Raw genomic sequence first — 15,112 nt, 5'->3', positions numbered from 1 at the left:
AGTCTTTAGAATTTAGCTATATAGTGTAAAGTAGCCTTAGTTTATCTTAGGTTAAATAGTTCTTGCTTAGCTTATTACTTCTTATTAGGGTTTTAGAAAAGTAATAGCAGTGCTTTCTTAAACCTAGAGTATTTATAAAAGATCTCTTAGGTTTCTGTCTTTAAGCCTGCCTAGTTATTTATTATATAGTTTATTAGGTAGGGTTTAAACTAGGCTAATGCTTTTCCTTTAAGAAATAAGGTAGCGTAGATAACTTTCTTAGGTTTATCTCTAAAGCTAACGTTATAGAACTAATAGTAGGCTTAGACTTAAGTAAGAAATCCTTTTAAGTGTCCTAAGGTTCTATTAAATAGCTATAGATTATTAAGTCTAAGCTTATCTTAACTATTAACTAGGGTCTATATAATGTTAGTAGTGCCTTAGAGGGTTTTAATAGTCTTCTTAAGTTCTTATATCTTAGTTAAAGGTTCCTTAGGGATAGCTTTCTTTAAGCGCTCTAGTTTAGCTATATTACTATTAATAACGTTAATAAGCTATTAATTATATCTAGTGTTCCTCTTAATTATCTCTTAAATTATAAGGTACTAATCTATAGTAAGGATAGCTTTACTATCTTTATTAAATCTTAAATTAGGTAGAATAGATTTATTATTAATTTCTATAACGTCTTTAAGTTCTTTGTCTAGGGAACACTAGGACTTAGGAGTGCTTATTAAGGGTATATTCTTAAAGGTTAATATAGTGTCTTTTTACTATTAGGTAAGTATTAAGGTTAACTTACTTAATAGAAGTAATTAAAGTATTATAGTTAGTAATCTAATAGTAAGGTTTCTACTAAGAATAAGCTAGGGTTAATACTTAGTTAATAGTAAAGTAGGTTTACTAGTCTATTAATTACTTAGTAATTAGTTAAGTAGTTAATAGTTATAAAAGTAGCTTATATAGCTCTTATTAATAAATTACTAAGGTTAAATACTAAAAAGTATTTAGAGAATATATTATAAAGTTAATTACTAAAGAGCTATAAAAGTCTATCCTTAAGTATATCTAAGTTTATCCTATATATAAGTCTTAATTCTATTATTAAGCGTTATCTTATATATCTTCTAAGTGCTTATAAATAAGTAGGCTAAGCACTTATATACTAATCTTTTAAGCGCTTATACTAAGCTTTTATCTTTTGCTTAGTTCCTTATTATTATATGACTTGTACTATAGTTCTTCTAGGTCTAAGGGGCTGTCCTGGTCTAACCTGTTGTTAGTTCTGTACAAATGCTATGCTACCTACTAGTTATCTTGTCTAGTAGGGCAACCTTGCCTATAACTTATTAGGTTATAACAAGTAATAACTTTAGTAAAATAAGTAGTAAGTAGTTAGCCTTACTATAGACTAAACTTAGCTTTTAACTAAGTAACTTAGGCTACTAGACTTAAGATATCTTCTTTAGTATAAAGCTTATATACTTTACTAGTTTATTTATATTAGTATTTAGTATACTATAATTAGTTATAAAGTTAATAAGTAAGTAACCTAACTATAGTAAGTACTTTAACTATAGTAAGTACTTTAACTATAGTAAGTATTTTAACTATAGTAAGTAACTTAACTATAGTAGCTAACTATTATATATAAAATTATTAAAAAAAACAGTAATAAGTTTAATAAAGGAGAAAATTAACTAAGAGAGAGATATAAAGAAAGACCTATAGTAAGACCTAATAAAGTATTATTAGTATATAAATTAAGTAAGTTACTATAATAGTAATAAAGTAAATAATAATATTAACTAGTGTTTAGTTATTAATAAAGTCTACTATAAGTTACTTACTAGTAACCTTAAAGGTTAATAAAATATAATACTTTACTATAAGGTAACTTTAAAAACCTTACTACTAGGCCTAGTAGTTATAGTTACTTAGTAGTAATTAAAAAACAAGGTGCCTATATAAGGTAAAATTATAGGTAATTTACTTTCTATAGTAGTAGTTAAAGGAAGTAAAAATCTTACTAGTAGACTTTTACTACCTACTATAAATAACTTTACTAGTAATATAGTAGTTAATTTATCCTTTAGTAGTAGAAAAGTTAACCTATACACCTAGTAGTAGTATTAACTACTTTTTTACTAGTAGTTATCTCTAATTTAACTTTATTATTACTTACCTATTACTTTATTAGTTACTTTATTACTAGTACTATAAACTTCTTATATAGTAAAAGAAGTTAAAGTACTATTATTATTACCTCTATAACCTAGAGAGTAGTTACTTATAGTATAGTTACTAGAGTTAAAAGATTTTACTAGCTAGTTTTTTAAAGTTAAAAGGTAATAATAAGGCTATAAAGGTAGTACTAATATAGCCTTTTAGTAATTATAGAGCTTATTATTAAGTCTAGTAGTTATTTAGTGTATACTAAAAGAGTAGTATAAAAAGAAAAGTATACTTATATCCTTTATTAACACTATATAGAGGTTAATTAAGACTTTTTTATTTACCTAATAGTATTATAAGTGTAGTAGATATAACTTTACTAGCTTTAAGTAAAGGTATAAATTACTATATATTACTAATAAAGTTAATAAAGTTAATAATATTAATAAGCTCTCTTTTATAAATACTATAACTAATAAAGTAATAGGTAACCTTAAGAAAAAGAGATTTAGTTAGTTAAAATAAATCTAGTAGTTATAACTATACTAACCTCTATATAGTAAATACTCTCTTTATATCTTTACCTTTATAATTAGACTATTTATTATTACTTATTATTTATATAAGTTAACGCTTTCTTAACTTTATAATATATAATAAGCTTAATAGTAATAACTTTAGTCTTAATAAGTTATATAGTAATAAAGCTAGTAACCTAATATAAGTAATTAATAATAGGTTATTAATAAATTTATATAAAAGTAGTAAAAGGTAATATAATAAGGCTAATAGTAAAAGTAAATAAGTAGTTACTATAGTTAGATTTCTTTACTATTTATTAATAGTTATTTTTTTTCTTTATTACTACTTTAATAATAGTACTTTTTTTACTAGTTATAGTAATAACTTTAACTTTACTATTATTATTAAATTCTTCTTTATTAATTAATATATTATTAAATAACTCTTATATACTATTAAAGTTAATAAATAAGTAATAAAAATACTCTTCTATTTACTTTATTTCTTAACTAACCTCTACTATATAGTTATAAAGTAGCTTTTTAAATTCTTATAAATCCCCTTTATCTTTATTTTATACTAGGTACTACTTATAAAGAAGCTTTTTAAGGTTACTAAATACTTCTTTAATAAGGTTAAAGTTAAATAAGTATAGTAGTAAATATAATAGTTATATACTAGCTAAATTATATACCTCTTAAATATCTTATTAGTAATAAAAGCTAGTGTTATCTATAATAATAACTAACTTTACTATAGGAAAAGTACTACACTTAGGTAAAACCTTCTCTTTTATTTACACTATAAACCTATTACTATTTATTAAGCCTAGGTATATTAATATATTAAATATACTATCTATAGTAAAAGTAGAAAGTATTTAATATTACTACCTATATTTAAGCTTATCTTTTTAATAAAGTACTAGACCTTTTAGTACTTAGCTTATTCTCTATATACCTATATATTTATTAACACCTAACTTATTAATAAATACTAATTACTCTAGGTAGTACTTATAAATAGTATATATTTAACTATACTATAATACCTTATCCCTCTAGGTAGTAATAATATAAATAGACTTTAAAGTCTAACTAGCCTTATAAAGTTACTAACTAATCTTTAACTTATATACCTTTATATTAAATTACTTATAAAGAAAATCCTATATTTCTTTAAGGGTAAAGTTATTATAGTAAGTAAAAAGCTTTAATAACTTATATAGTTACTATACTTTTAACTTTATATAGCTTTACTAACTAAGAGAATAAACTACTATATAACTAGTTATTTTATAATAATAATACTATTACTAGACTATATAGGTACTATAACTTATTTATATAGTAATTTCTTTATTAGTTTTCTTAAATAACTTTAGTATTTATATTATCTTCTTTTACTTATCCTTATTTAACCTTAGCACTATTATATTTATTTAAAAGTATATTTATTTAATAATAATAGTAAATAATAGTAGAAGGGAGGTTATTATAGACTTTATAGACTTTATAGACTTTATAGACTTTACTTCTTTATATAAATATATAGTTAGTGTCTAAGACTACTCCTATAGCTTTAATAACTTAGTTACCTAGTAGGCTAGCTATTATATATAAAAAAGAGGTTATTACTAATAAGTAGCCTTTATATAGGTCTAAATGCCTTTATTATTATTATTATTATATGTCTTTAAATTATAACTATTAAATATTACTAAAATATAGATTTTGTATTTTACTGCCTAAAAAACCTAAATTCGCATAGGTGTTATATTTGTGTGGCGCAAGCGCACAGACTAAAAAATAGGTTTTGGACGCTGCCAATGCAACAGACTGTAATTGTGGGCGTGAGGGTGACATGACGCCCTGACAGCGCCCCTACTTGTAGGCGCATGTACGTCATTGCCCCCTCTACTGCGTATTTATCTGGCTGGCTTAAGGCAACTGACTGATTTGTCTTGGACATAACTACCTTAGTAGCCTCCAAGATTAGTGACCTAAGATTAGCGACAGTGGTGATAATTTATTGTTAGCATGTTATGTTATATTGGTTCCAACATGTTGCGACGCACCCACCGTGTGCTGCACATAGCCCTAAGTCAGGTTCAGATGTAGATGGACGCAAGGAGAGCTGATAGTTAGACCTGAAGTCATTTGTTAGACTCAAGCGTATGTGTCTAACTAAGAAGGACTGCCTTGGAGACAAGTAATTACTCTGTACCCTCCCCATACCTAGCATTACATCAAACTGTACAGCCAACCGAGGCAGCCCAGTTGTCGTGTCTAGGCGGGAGGTCTGCAACGACCCCAGGAGCTGTAGCTCCAGCACAGCAGCGCATAAGCTAGTAGGTACTGACAATAGCCCCTAAAACACCCTGGCGCTTACCGGGGGAACAAGAGTGTTTGGCTTTGCAGCTGGCGAATATGGCGCCTGCACCCGCCGGCTGTCAGGCGCTCAAACCTCACCCCCGCCAGCTGCCAGGTGCTGGAAATCCACCACCGCCGGCTGCCAGGCGCGCAAACCTCACTCCTGCCAGGCTTGAAGTAGAACTCCAGGACCAGGCCGCCGGGTAGGGGCTAAAAGGGGGAGGTCTGTGGGAAAGCAAGCAAGCCGACCGGCCGACCGTGTCTTAGTTAAATTACTTTGAGCCGGTACTGTAGCACATCCTGGGTTTGTCCCATACAACGAGCCCCTGCTGCCCTGGTGTCTCCGATGTGATGGTCTGGGGATGAATTGTCAGCGTCCTGCGCTTACCGACGACTGTTCAGAATGGCGGCGGGTTGATTTGCCTTACTAGTAAAGGAAAGTGCTTCGAGGCTTCGCTCTTGCCCCCCACCCAAGGTCGCGTGGAAGGAGTGGCGGCAGGGAGTTGTGGACCTTAGACTCCACCTTATGTGCAAAGACGCCCACAGGTGCGGGCGTCTGGCCATGCGACTCCCAAACGGCACAATTTCACAGGTGGGGCCATGGGCAATCTAAACAGGCACTCCACACAGCTGGTGGACAGAGGGACATGTACCCAAGTACAGTGCCTACTCATGATCAGCAGGCCCACCCATACCTGCGATCAAGAAGCATCACGACCAACAAGATAGACACCAGGCTAGTAATCTGAGGACGAAAGCATGGCTTAGAGGTGGGGTTTCTAACGTGAACGAAGTTGCATACAAGGCTTGGCTGTGGAAATTCTGCAGGCGGCAAAAAGCTTGCTAAGTTGGTCGCTGATGGCAATGATTTCATATGATGGATGTGAGATGGTGGACGGTGCAAAGTGTAGAAATGGACTGGCGAGAATGTTTCTCGGCATGGTTTGAGGGCGCGTCGTTTTTGCGCAGCGACAACCCTAAGAAGAGACCATCATGGGCTGGCTGGCTGGCTGCCCTTTTAGGGATCAATACGGCAATACAGGCTGCAAAAGACGGAAGGAAGAGAAGGTTGTCTACCTACCTAGGTTGGGTTAGTCAAGGTACCTAGGTACACCAAGGTAGGAGGTACGAAGTACAGTTGGGTCGTCTCTTTCCGTGAGAAGCGCGTCAAAGGAGAGAAGAGAGGGGGGAACAGGAAGTAGAAGGACTCGTTCTTCTCAGGACTTGCTTCTCTTGAAGTCAAACCGCTTGTTCGAACCACTACCATGACGTCTTCTTCTTCTTCTTCCTCCCCTGACCGTGATCTTGACCATCCACGCCGTCTCCCGTCACATGTCGTCGGCGAGATGCGCGCCACTGTGGCCCTCGACCGCCGCGCATACCACATGCTGCTTGGCTTTGATACCCGGCCTGTGGTACACGGGAGAACCGAAGAGGAGACGGAGGGAGGCCGAGACGCGTCTTTGACTTCCTTCCAGAATGATCAAAGAACGGCCCAGAACATGGAATCCGTTTATCCAGTCTTTGACTCTCATTCTGATGAACCCATCTACACTGGTCATGGCCGGCTTCGTTTACCCTCATCCACCGAGGCTGTGCAACAATTGACACAAATCATGGCGGCACTTTTTGAGAGAAATGGGGCCAGTCGCTGCCCAGACAAAATGATGGAACAGAGCAAGCAACGTTTGATGCATCTTCAGTTCAGTGTGCGGTGTGCCATTGTTTACATATGGCTGATGTAATTGCCCACGCCAGGAAGTCGAACCACGTGCACAGACAGTACCTGTTTGGCAGCGACCGTAGTTCGGAACAGGAGAAACAGGAGAAATAAACCCCTTAGCACCACTTCCTAACCGCAACAGTAGTTCAACTTTAACAGCAAACAGTGCATCGGAAATCTCGCAAGACAGCGGTGCCCTCAACATCATGTCTGGACATGGAAAAGGTCTCGCTTCCACAGAAATTCCCGTCTGTTTCAAAGCCATCTTGACCATCTCACGTGCTCCTTATTTCGATCTCTCCTCCAGCTTTTCTGATGGCTTTTGCCCTGTGGCACATGCTGGGAGATCCCACCTTGTCGTTTCTGTCTCGGTTCATTCGCGACGGCATCCGGCGTTTCTCATCATCTTGAAAGGGGCGCATGTCCGAAAGCGAAGCGCCCCTAGATCAGATGAAAAAGTCTACGAAGCAGCCAAGCGCAGTGATCCGAATGGGTCTGCATCGGCCAGTTTGGTTGGTTATCGCTTTTTGGTTCGACAAGTTACCAATCGCGACGGACCAAAACTTGGAGACGGTGAATCGTTCCTCTGCTCTGGCACCGATGGGCACAAAAGTCCAGGTATCAGAAGTCGCTGCAAGCCATCAGGGGAAAGAACCGATGTACGACTTACTTGTAGCCAGTCAAGACTGAGTCTAGGACATATTATTACACAGGTAGAAACAAGCCCTCTCCTCCCTGCCACGTCTTCATGCCACGTGGTACAAGATTGATGAGCCCGAACTCGTTCATGAGGTCCATAACCGGGTCTGCCTTACGGTCGCATCTCGGATTGCTTCGTCATTCATCAAAGCTCTCATGTATCTCACCCCGTTTCATCATCACCTTGACTTGTGTTATTTGAACTAAGCTTGTACTCGTACAATGCAGCTGGTTTCTACAGCAAGGTTCTTACGGATATACAGGGAGTCCGGGGGTGTGAGAATGCATCTGTGCTCGAATATCGAGTCGTGAAATTCTATGTCTGTAGCCTCAACTGGTTGATAGTGTACATCCTTCTGCGTCTTGTTTATGATATTAGATAAGACATCCTGTTTCTAGTGTCTGCAAGCCAGCGACAGATTTCACCCCAATGTTTGATACCGCTACAGAACAGTCTCAATCAAAACCTTACCGAACTTGTCCTAGGTTTCTTGGGAAGTCAAATCTAATCCTATCCTGTCGTGTCGACTGTCCTATTCAGGCTGAGCCGCCTTGCGTTTTGAACAAGCTTCCCCTCTCTTGACTTCAGTCATGCCACAGCCAAGTGCTGAACATGTCACATAGGTGCTCAACGCCATCTTGGCAGATTTAGTATAAGTATAAGTAATATATAAATTATAAAGGTAGACTAATAGAATACATCGATGATGTCTTTTGTTTTACCACTAAGAAGTCAGTAAACATTACTAACACCGTGGTTCAGTCAGTGCCTGACCCCGTCAATGTTCAAGAAAGTGGACATTTTGTCACCGTCGGAGGACTCATATATGCGGTCCCCGCCCTTGAACTCCTCTTCTATGCAAACTGCACTGCCGTTCTCGCTCCCACCGACACCCAGGCTCCCCTTCACCTCAGGAGATGCTTGCCAGAGGTGGATGCCAGACACATCAAGGCCTCGCGTGGTAAAGGGAGGATGGGAATTTGCCGCCTCTGCCTTAGCTTGCTCTCCCCTCCTTCCTTCCATCTGCTTCCTCTTTCTTCTATACGTTTCCTCTTTGCTCTTTTGCCCTCTTTTTTCTTCTTCCTTCCCACAAATTTCGATCTTCTCTCTTCTCCTGCCTATCCCTACTTTTCACCCTCACCCGCACTCACTCTCACTCACCTAAGCTGTGCCTCCGATTGGCTCAAGACCCGTGGAGCAAGTTTGCTTAACCATTCCCATGTATACCTGTAAAATCTAGCCAGCTCTCGGCTGCACTAAAAACCCAAACCCCCAACAAACTACAGCGACTATCAAAAGGTCAAGAAGGCGGTAGCAGCCAAACACAAGATTGAATACGCAGACGCATGGTCGGTGGTGTTCCAAATCTGCCGCGACGATCGTACTCTCTTTAAGGAGAAAGCCAACAGCAAGGTTCTACATGCAATGGCGGCAGTAGCCCAAAACATAAATAGCCTGCGGAGGGACATATGTCCAAAATCCGCACAACGCAGATCTGCCCATGCGCCTCTTGGACCGCCCCCAGGCTTAATCTCACCGCCGTATCCCAGATCACCACCGGAGACAGATGCAGGCGTGTCAGTGTTAGCACCCGTGTTGCCGCAAGCACCTCAACCAATAACCTCGTTGCTGGACCAGCAACCAACCTCATCGACAACTCAGCAGCTGCCTCAGCCGTCACAGCAACCCCTTGCCTAATCTCACCAGATCTCCCCCGAGATACGCCAAGCAGCGAGGAGATGAGCTACACTATACTATAGGCTTAACCATCATCTTTGAAGTCTGCACCCTGCAATGTTTGAGAGCTCTTCAAGAACGGACTCGGCCTTCCCCAAAAATCATGGCCACGACGATGCAGTCCCGTCTTTGCTCCAGAACGGCGATTTTGTCGCGATCGGTTCAACATTGTATGTCGAGCGCACCGTCATCATTGGCGAGGCCGTCTTTGTCGTTGCTTTCGTCCATCTTGACATGGTCCCTGTCACTCAGGCCAGGGGGCATAGAGCTCTCCTCTATTTCTTGCAGCACGTGTCGCTTCTTCATGAGAAACCCTTGAACTGGCCCGTGATAAAGTCGACACACGGTCTGAGGCTCTCCGTCCTTGGCTGTCACACGGTCGACGCGAATGGTGCGCATGTTTCCTTTACCATAACAGGGTTGTACTGCTCCATGGGGAGGATAATATCATCCCCCGGCTCGTCCAAACGTGACGCTTCAACAGCATCATAGAGCTTTTCCACGCGGAGGGGACGCCTGGCGTAGACCAGACAACTGAGAGTACGGGCTGCTCTGACGCGTGACCCGGGGTTGTTCTGGATTTGTTGTCTAATGCGGCGTCGGAGGGACTCGGCGAAGCTTTGGGGCACGCGCGTGGGATCAGTCAGGCTCTCTTTCTCGAGACTAGACCAGGAAAGATCCTCCAGCGTCCAACTCGCCTGTCTTTCTTTAGGCCGCCATTCTTTTGACATAGACATTACTATCCATCCCTGTCGCAAAGCTAGGATAAGCCCTTATCATGATGGCTTGCATCATATTTCAGCATGGCAAGATGCCCAATTTGCCGAATATCGACAAAACGGAGTGCTTTCACAGATACGATGCAAAGGCTGACTATGGGCTTCTCTTATGACAAACCCCTAAGCAGTCTCGTCCAGGAATTTTCAACAGCAGAGGCCGAAGAGTACAAAATTTTGTCAGATAACCAGGAGTTTAAGGAGAGGCGTTTCCAAGAGCAAGTCGATACCTTCATGCAATACCAGCTTCCCGACCTTCAAGAACAAGCTAAGAAAAGCAAGGACGCACAGAGATCTGTTTAGGAAGCATAGAAAGGGCGAGTTAGGTACATCGTTTTACTTCTATGCGTTGACTAACAGTGGCTCTCGTCTCGCAGTTACGTATCGCGGAACGCACACAAAGACCCAAACAGGTCATAATCGACATCTGCCGTCAGTCGAGGGAGGCAGAGAGCATATGACAGGCTTTTGTTGAGAACTACTTCACGCGTTCTATCAAGCCTCGGCTTAGCCTGGGACCAAAAAAGATCGAACATGTACGGACTGTGACGTCTGCTAACAGCGTCTTGCCATGTTGGGAACTTCTGGTGGGCGCTACCGAAAGGGAATTGTTCTTGGGGATAAGACCTATCCAGGGTCTGCTTGCCGCGGAAATCAGTCATGACAGTCACTAGCCAGAGCAACACGTTTAGGAAGTTGTAGCATACAGGTGCACCTTACCTATACATACGAGCATGGTAGGTGCGCGGAAAGGGTGGAGGACTTACCAGAAGGCATCATACATGCTCATGTGTGCAGCCCTTTCCCGAGTAAGCAAATGTACCTTCTAGCAACTTTCAATTTCTGGATCATGAAGGAGTTCTCTTTCTGTTTCTTGGAGTTCCAACGGAAGAGAAGGGACGCCCATTTTGTGAACAGGTAGGTACTGGAGGACACCCCATCACTCTCTGCTCCTTGACTCCTCTTCTGTCTCTTCTGGAGGACAACAAAACACCAGCAACACCAACAACAACACCAACACCAGCAGCAACAGCAACAACAGCAACAACAGCAACAACAGCAACAACAGCAACAACAGCAACAACAGCAACAACAGCAACAACAGCAACAACAGCAACAACAGCAACAACAGCAACAACAGCAACAACAGCAACAACAGCAACAACAGCAACAACAGCAACAACAGCAACAACAGCAACAAAAGCAACATCAATGTGAGTCTTCTGCTTCTCCTACATCTTTGTCTGCCATTACAGATTCTTCCCATTCGTCATTCGTGTTTCCAATTCACCTGGCTCGGAGAGAACTGGGCCGAATTCATCAAACTAATGCCAAAAGGGCAACATGTAGCTCAGCCAAACGCCGATCCAGTCAGAGGCCCCCTTCCTTGATCTAGCACCTTCGCGAGTTACCTCTAACCGTCGGCCGGCCAGGTGCATCTCACCTAACACACCACACCTCCCCCTTTACCCCTTAGCGAGGAGCGCCCTCGCCCTCAGCCACGCACTCACCCCCTTCACTAGAATCCCTGCCTCTTCCCTCGCTACGACTAACACCCCAACCCCCCACACAGTAATCACCCAGTCTAAGCAACTTCTAATATATCCAAGGGAGGGAAACACTGATTTTTTCACTCGAGATAAGGGATTCGCATTGTTACAGGGGTACGTTGTTTTGCCCAGGACCCCTTGGCAGAGGGATCCTGGGCTGGTATTAGAAGATAGGCTGAGCAGGCGCCCTGTGCCACCTAGATGGACTTAACAGGCGTTAAATATCATCATCATCATTCGTGTTTCCAATTTACATGCTGTTGTGGAAAGCGCCCCAGACGGCTGCTGTGAGATGGATGTTTTTTTGCAATCGACTAATCAGATGATTAATTTCCACTTGTACTCGTGACGGGGAGGCCATCTCTGACCTGGCTATTTCCCTAGGCTGCCAATAGATATTGAGCTACCAGTCATGCGCCCCCTCAACAATCCTGTTCTCCATCCGAATTTGCTGTAATGAGAGGGGGCGAATTACTGTGTTTGAGAGATTCAAATAATAAACGGCATCTCCATGAGATTTAACAACACCAACATCCAGGAACTCCTTGGTAGTAACACATCCATTACCACGATGCTTTAGTGAGACTGCTTCCCAAGCCCGGATCACAGAAGGGTTCAAGGCACAACCCCACGTTCCTCTCCAGGTTATCTCGGCACGCTGCCCATAACCACCATAACTGATTGACTGGTATTTGAAGAGTGCTGCCAATCCCTTTCGTCCGTTCCATATCTCCATTGTTTGAAGATTTGGCATTCTCATAGCCACTATTGCCGCTCCTTGAAGCATGTCATTGATCTCGATAGTGCTCTCATCAGGCGTAAGCAGCTGTGAGGTTAGAGTAAGCGAAATCAGATTAGGCCACCCCCAAGAAGGTTTGCAAGTAGAGAAGAAATGGCCAGCGTCTACTATGAACGATGCTGAGAGGTGCTCAATCTCAAGAGTAGCACTAGCAAGCGTCTGACTGACATCCAAGGTCGGGATTCGAATAGGCGCGCAATAAAGACGATTTTGTCGGTACCGTTGATTGAAATTCTCGAACACGACAAGTCTGCGTAACTTGTAAGAAGAGAACTGTTTAAAAAGCGATCGGTAAGCTGTATAAGAAAAGTTAGGATTAGTAGGATGCTACTAGATTCTAGCATAGCAATAAAAACAGGGTAGAGCAGGACAAATTAATGTAGCTGTGGTACTGTACTTACATTCGTCCGTCCACATCTGTTGAGCATCATCCCATTCCATCCAAGGCTCGTAGTGGATCTCCTGGAGTCTAGAAAAACGGGAAAACATGTGTGATAGTGCTTTTGGCTTCCATCGCCGGCGGCTCTGTTGTCGTAGAAGCACACCAGTTACTACAGGAACCAAAGGTAGTTGTAGCCACCATTGGTTTTCCTGTTCGTCATCATCAAACGGCCCCTCGCCCATAATTTCATCGAAAACCCTTTCCATAGCCATGGCAGACGGGTGTGATTCTTGACTGCCAGCAATCCAACCGTGCTTGGTATCGTCAAATTCGGACAGAATAGGCTTCTGTATGTGTCGGTCCTGTTTGAGCTCGCCAGAAGAAATATCCGGCCCAAAGGTCAGATATTTAAACCAATGTTTCGAGTCACTAGGTGAATAAACGCTGATATCAAGCACAAGGCTGCCATATGGCTTCCATGAGCTCAGACTTGAAAATAGATCCTGGATTGCTGTGACAATCAGGATATTGTCTGTGTTGCTATCGCCCCATTCTTCCAGATCGTTAGGCGCACACCGAGTGCAGTCATATTCTTGAAGCTCCAAACTAAGCCATATATAGCTTACAAGAGCTTGGTTCCGATGAATCATGGAGTTAAAATTAGCAAGGCGTGACGGCGTTAGCTTGATTCGGGCGAAGTTGTGCCGCTCGATAATCGCCTGCCACTCTCGTGATACTGTAGCGAGCCTGGCCAAGCTACAACCGTCTTGTAGTAAGACTTCAAGGATGATAAGCCTGATCTCTGAGGGCAAGCAGCCCCAAGATGTCTTGGTTGACAGTGGCATTGGTGCCGTAAAAAGGATGAAAGGAAGGAGTGTCGATACGTTTGCTGCTTAATATGACGTTGTAAGGCGAGATGTAACTGTTGTTCCTGTTTGGTCGTAAAGGTTCACGCGTGCTGTGAAGGAATCTTGATGGGATGACTTGGTCTCGAAGCAGTAGAATAGATATAACCTATTTATACTCTTAAACTCTTTTCCTTGTCGGTTACCTTGGAAGATATTAGGCCACGTTCAGTTTGGGATTTTGAAGGTACCAACATAGAAAAAACAAACTTTGTTAGCTTCTGATGTGACGCATGACCCATACAGGCCCCTAACCAACCGCGGTACCTCAAACCCTAAACCCCAAAAGCGAAGCCTTGACGATCAATCCTTCACAGGAGCCGGCATGAAAAGGCAACAACATGGGAAACATCTATTTACTATGCAGTACTGCAAGGGAACACCCCAATTTGTCGAAATGGCAGAATATATACCCATAATAATTCTCTAAGTCTTTTTGTATACTTGTTTATCTTGCTTCAGGCATCGCGTTGCAAATTGTTCAAGCCCCATATAAAAGACAGCAGGCTGCCTACAACGTACTTACCATCTAACCACACTAGCCTCCCCTAGGACGTAGCATCTGCGCTAGGTAGAGAGCTCATTTTTATAGTAATCTTGTAGCTCTTCTTCTTACCTACTGCGCTGAATTTAAGTATCTTAGGTTTAACAGAGACCTTAACTAGGCTTAGGTTATTTAGTAAGACAGTAGCTATTGGAACGGGGCAGGATTTCGGGTTTTTCTTTGAGCAGTTTTTGCGAGTGTTTTTCCGGCCAGCAGAGCCTTAATCGTCCCGATCAGGACGTTAAATACCGATCAAGACCAACAAGATAGACAGGACATGGAATTTGACACCTACAAGTTGACCCCTACCTTTGACTACGACTTTATTATTAGAGTGACATAACTGATTCTGGATATTCTTTTGATCTCATACGCCTAATCAGGCCTTTCTGGCCTGATTAAGCACTCTGCCTACCTTATAACTACGTAACTGAACGACAAGACCTTTCGCACACAGTTCTATACCACTTAGCAACAACGGCATTACCGACCAAGTTTAACCGCCAACTAGAGACAGACGTTCAATTAACAAACCGTGGCCCTGATCAGACCAAGGTCCATCAATTAACGTTATTATCTTCTTAGATAGGGGTCAGTGAGTCACCTTTGTGTTCGTGGGCGCTCAGGGTGCACTGGCGACGAGACCTTTGGGCAGGGTTGTTTGGATTGGTTGCGTGTGTGCCAGCTATCCTACTGCCTTGCGCATCGATATCCCGCTCAGTTTCACTATATAGGTGCTAGCGCTGCTAATATTAATAATAGTACACTTAATCTTAACTGTATAGGCGCTATTACTAGGGCCTAGATTACTATATAAGACAAAGATAAAAGAGTAGTTAAGGTTATATATACTATATATCTTTTACTCTTTATATATAGTATTACTCTTTATTATACTAGTAATAAATACTAAGGTACTATTAATAGTATAAAAGAAGCTAATATAGT

At 41.0% G+C, this 15,112-nt stretch overlaps 1 protein-coding gene across 1 annotated transcript; it reads right to left on the bottom strand.

The window, feature by feature from the left end:
* Nucleotides 1–11,937: 11,937 nt before the first annotated feature.
* LY79DRAFT_528907 (uncharacterized protein) lies at nt 11,938–13,560 on the bottom strand (the record flags this gene model as incomplete). The annotated part of the gene is made up of 3 exons (XM_060556071.1): nt 11,938–12,078; nt 12,121–12,629; nt 12,735–13,560. 3 exons carry the CDS (start codon nt 13,558–13,560, stop codon nt 11,938–11,940), a joined length of 1,476 nt encoding a protein of 491 aa, XP_060407559.1.
* Nucleotides 13,561–15,112: the final 1,552 nt, after the last annotated feature.

This window comes from Colletotrichum navitas (assembly GCF_030913465.1).
Source record: "Colletotrichum navitas strain CBS 125086 chromosome Unknown LY79scaffold_142, whole genome shotgun sequence".
Lineage (NCBI taxonomy): Eukaryota > Fungi > Ascomycota > Sordariomycetes > Glomerellales > Glomerellaceae > Colletotrichum > Colletotrichum navitas.
This window is presented reverse-complemented; position numbering and strand designations above follow the sequence as displayed.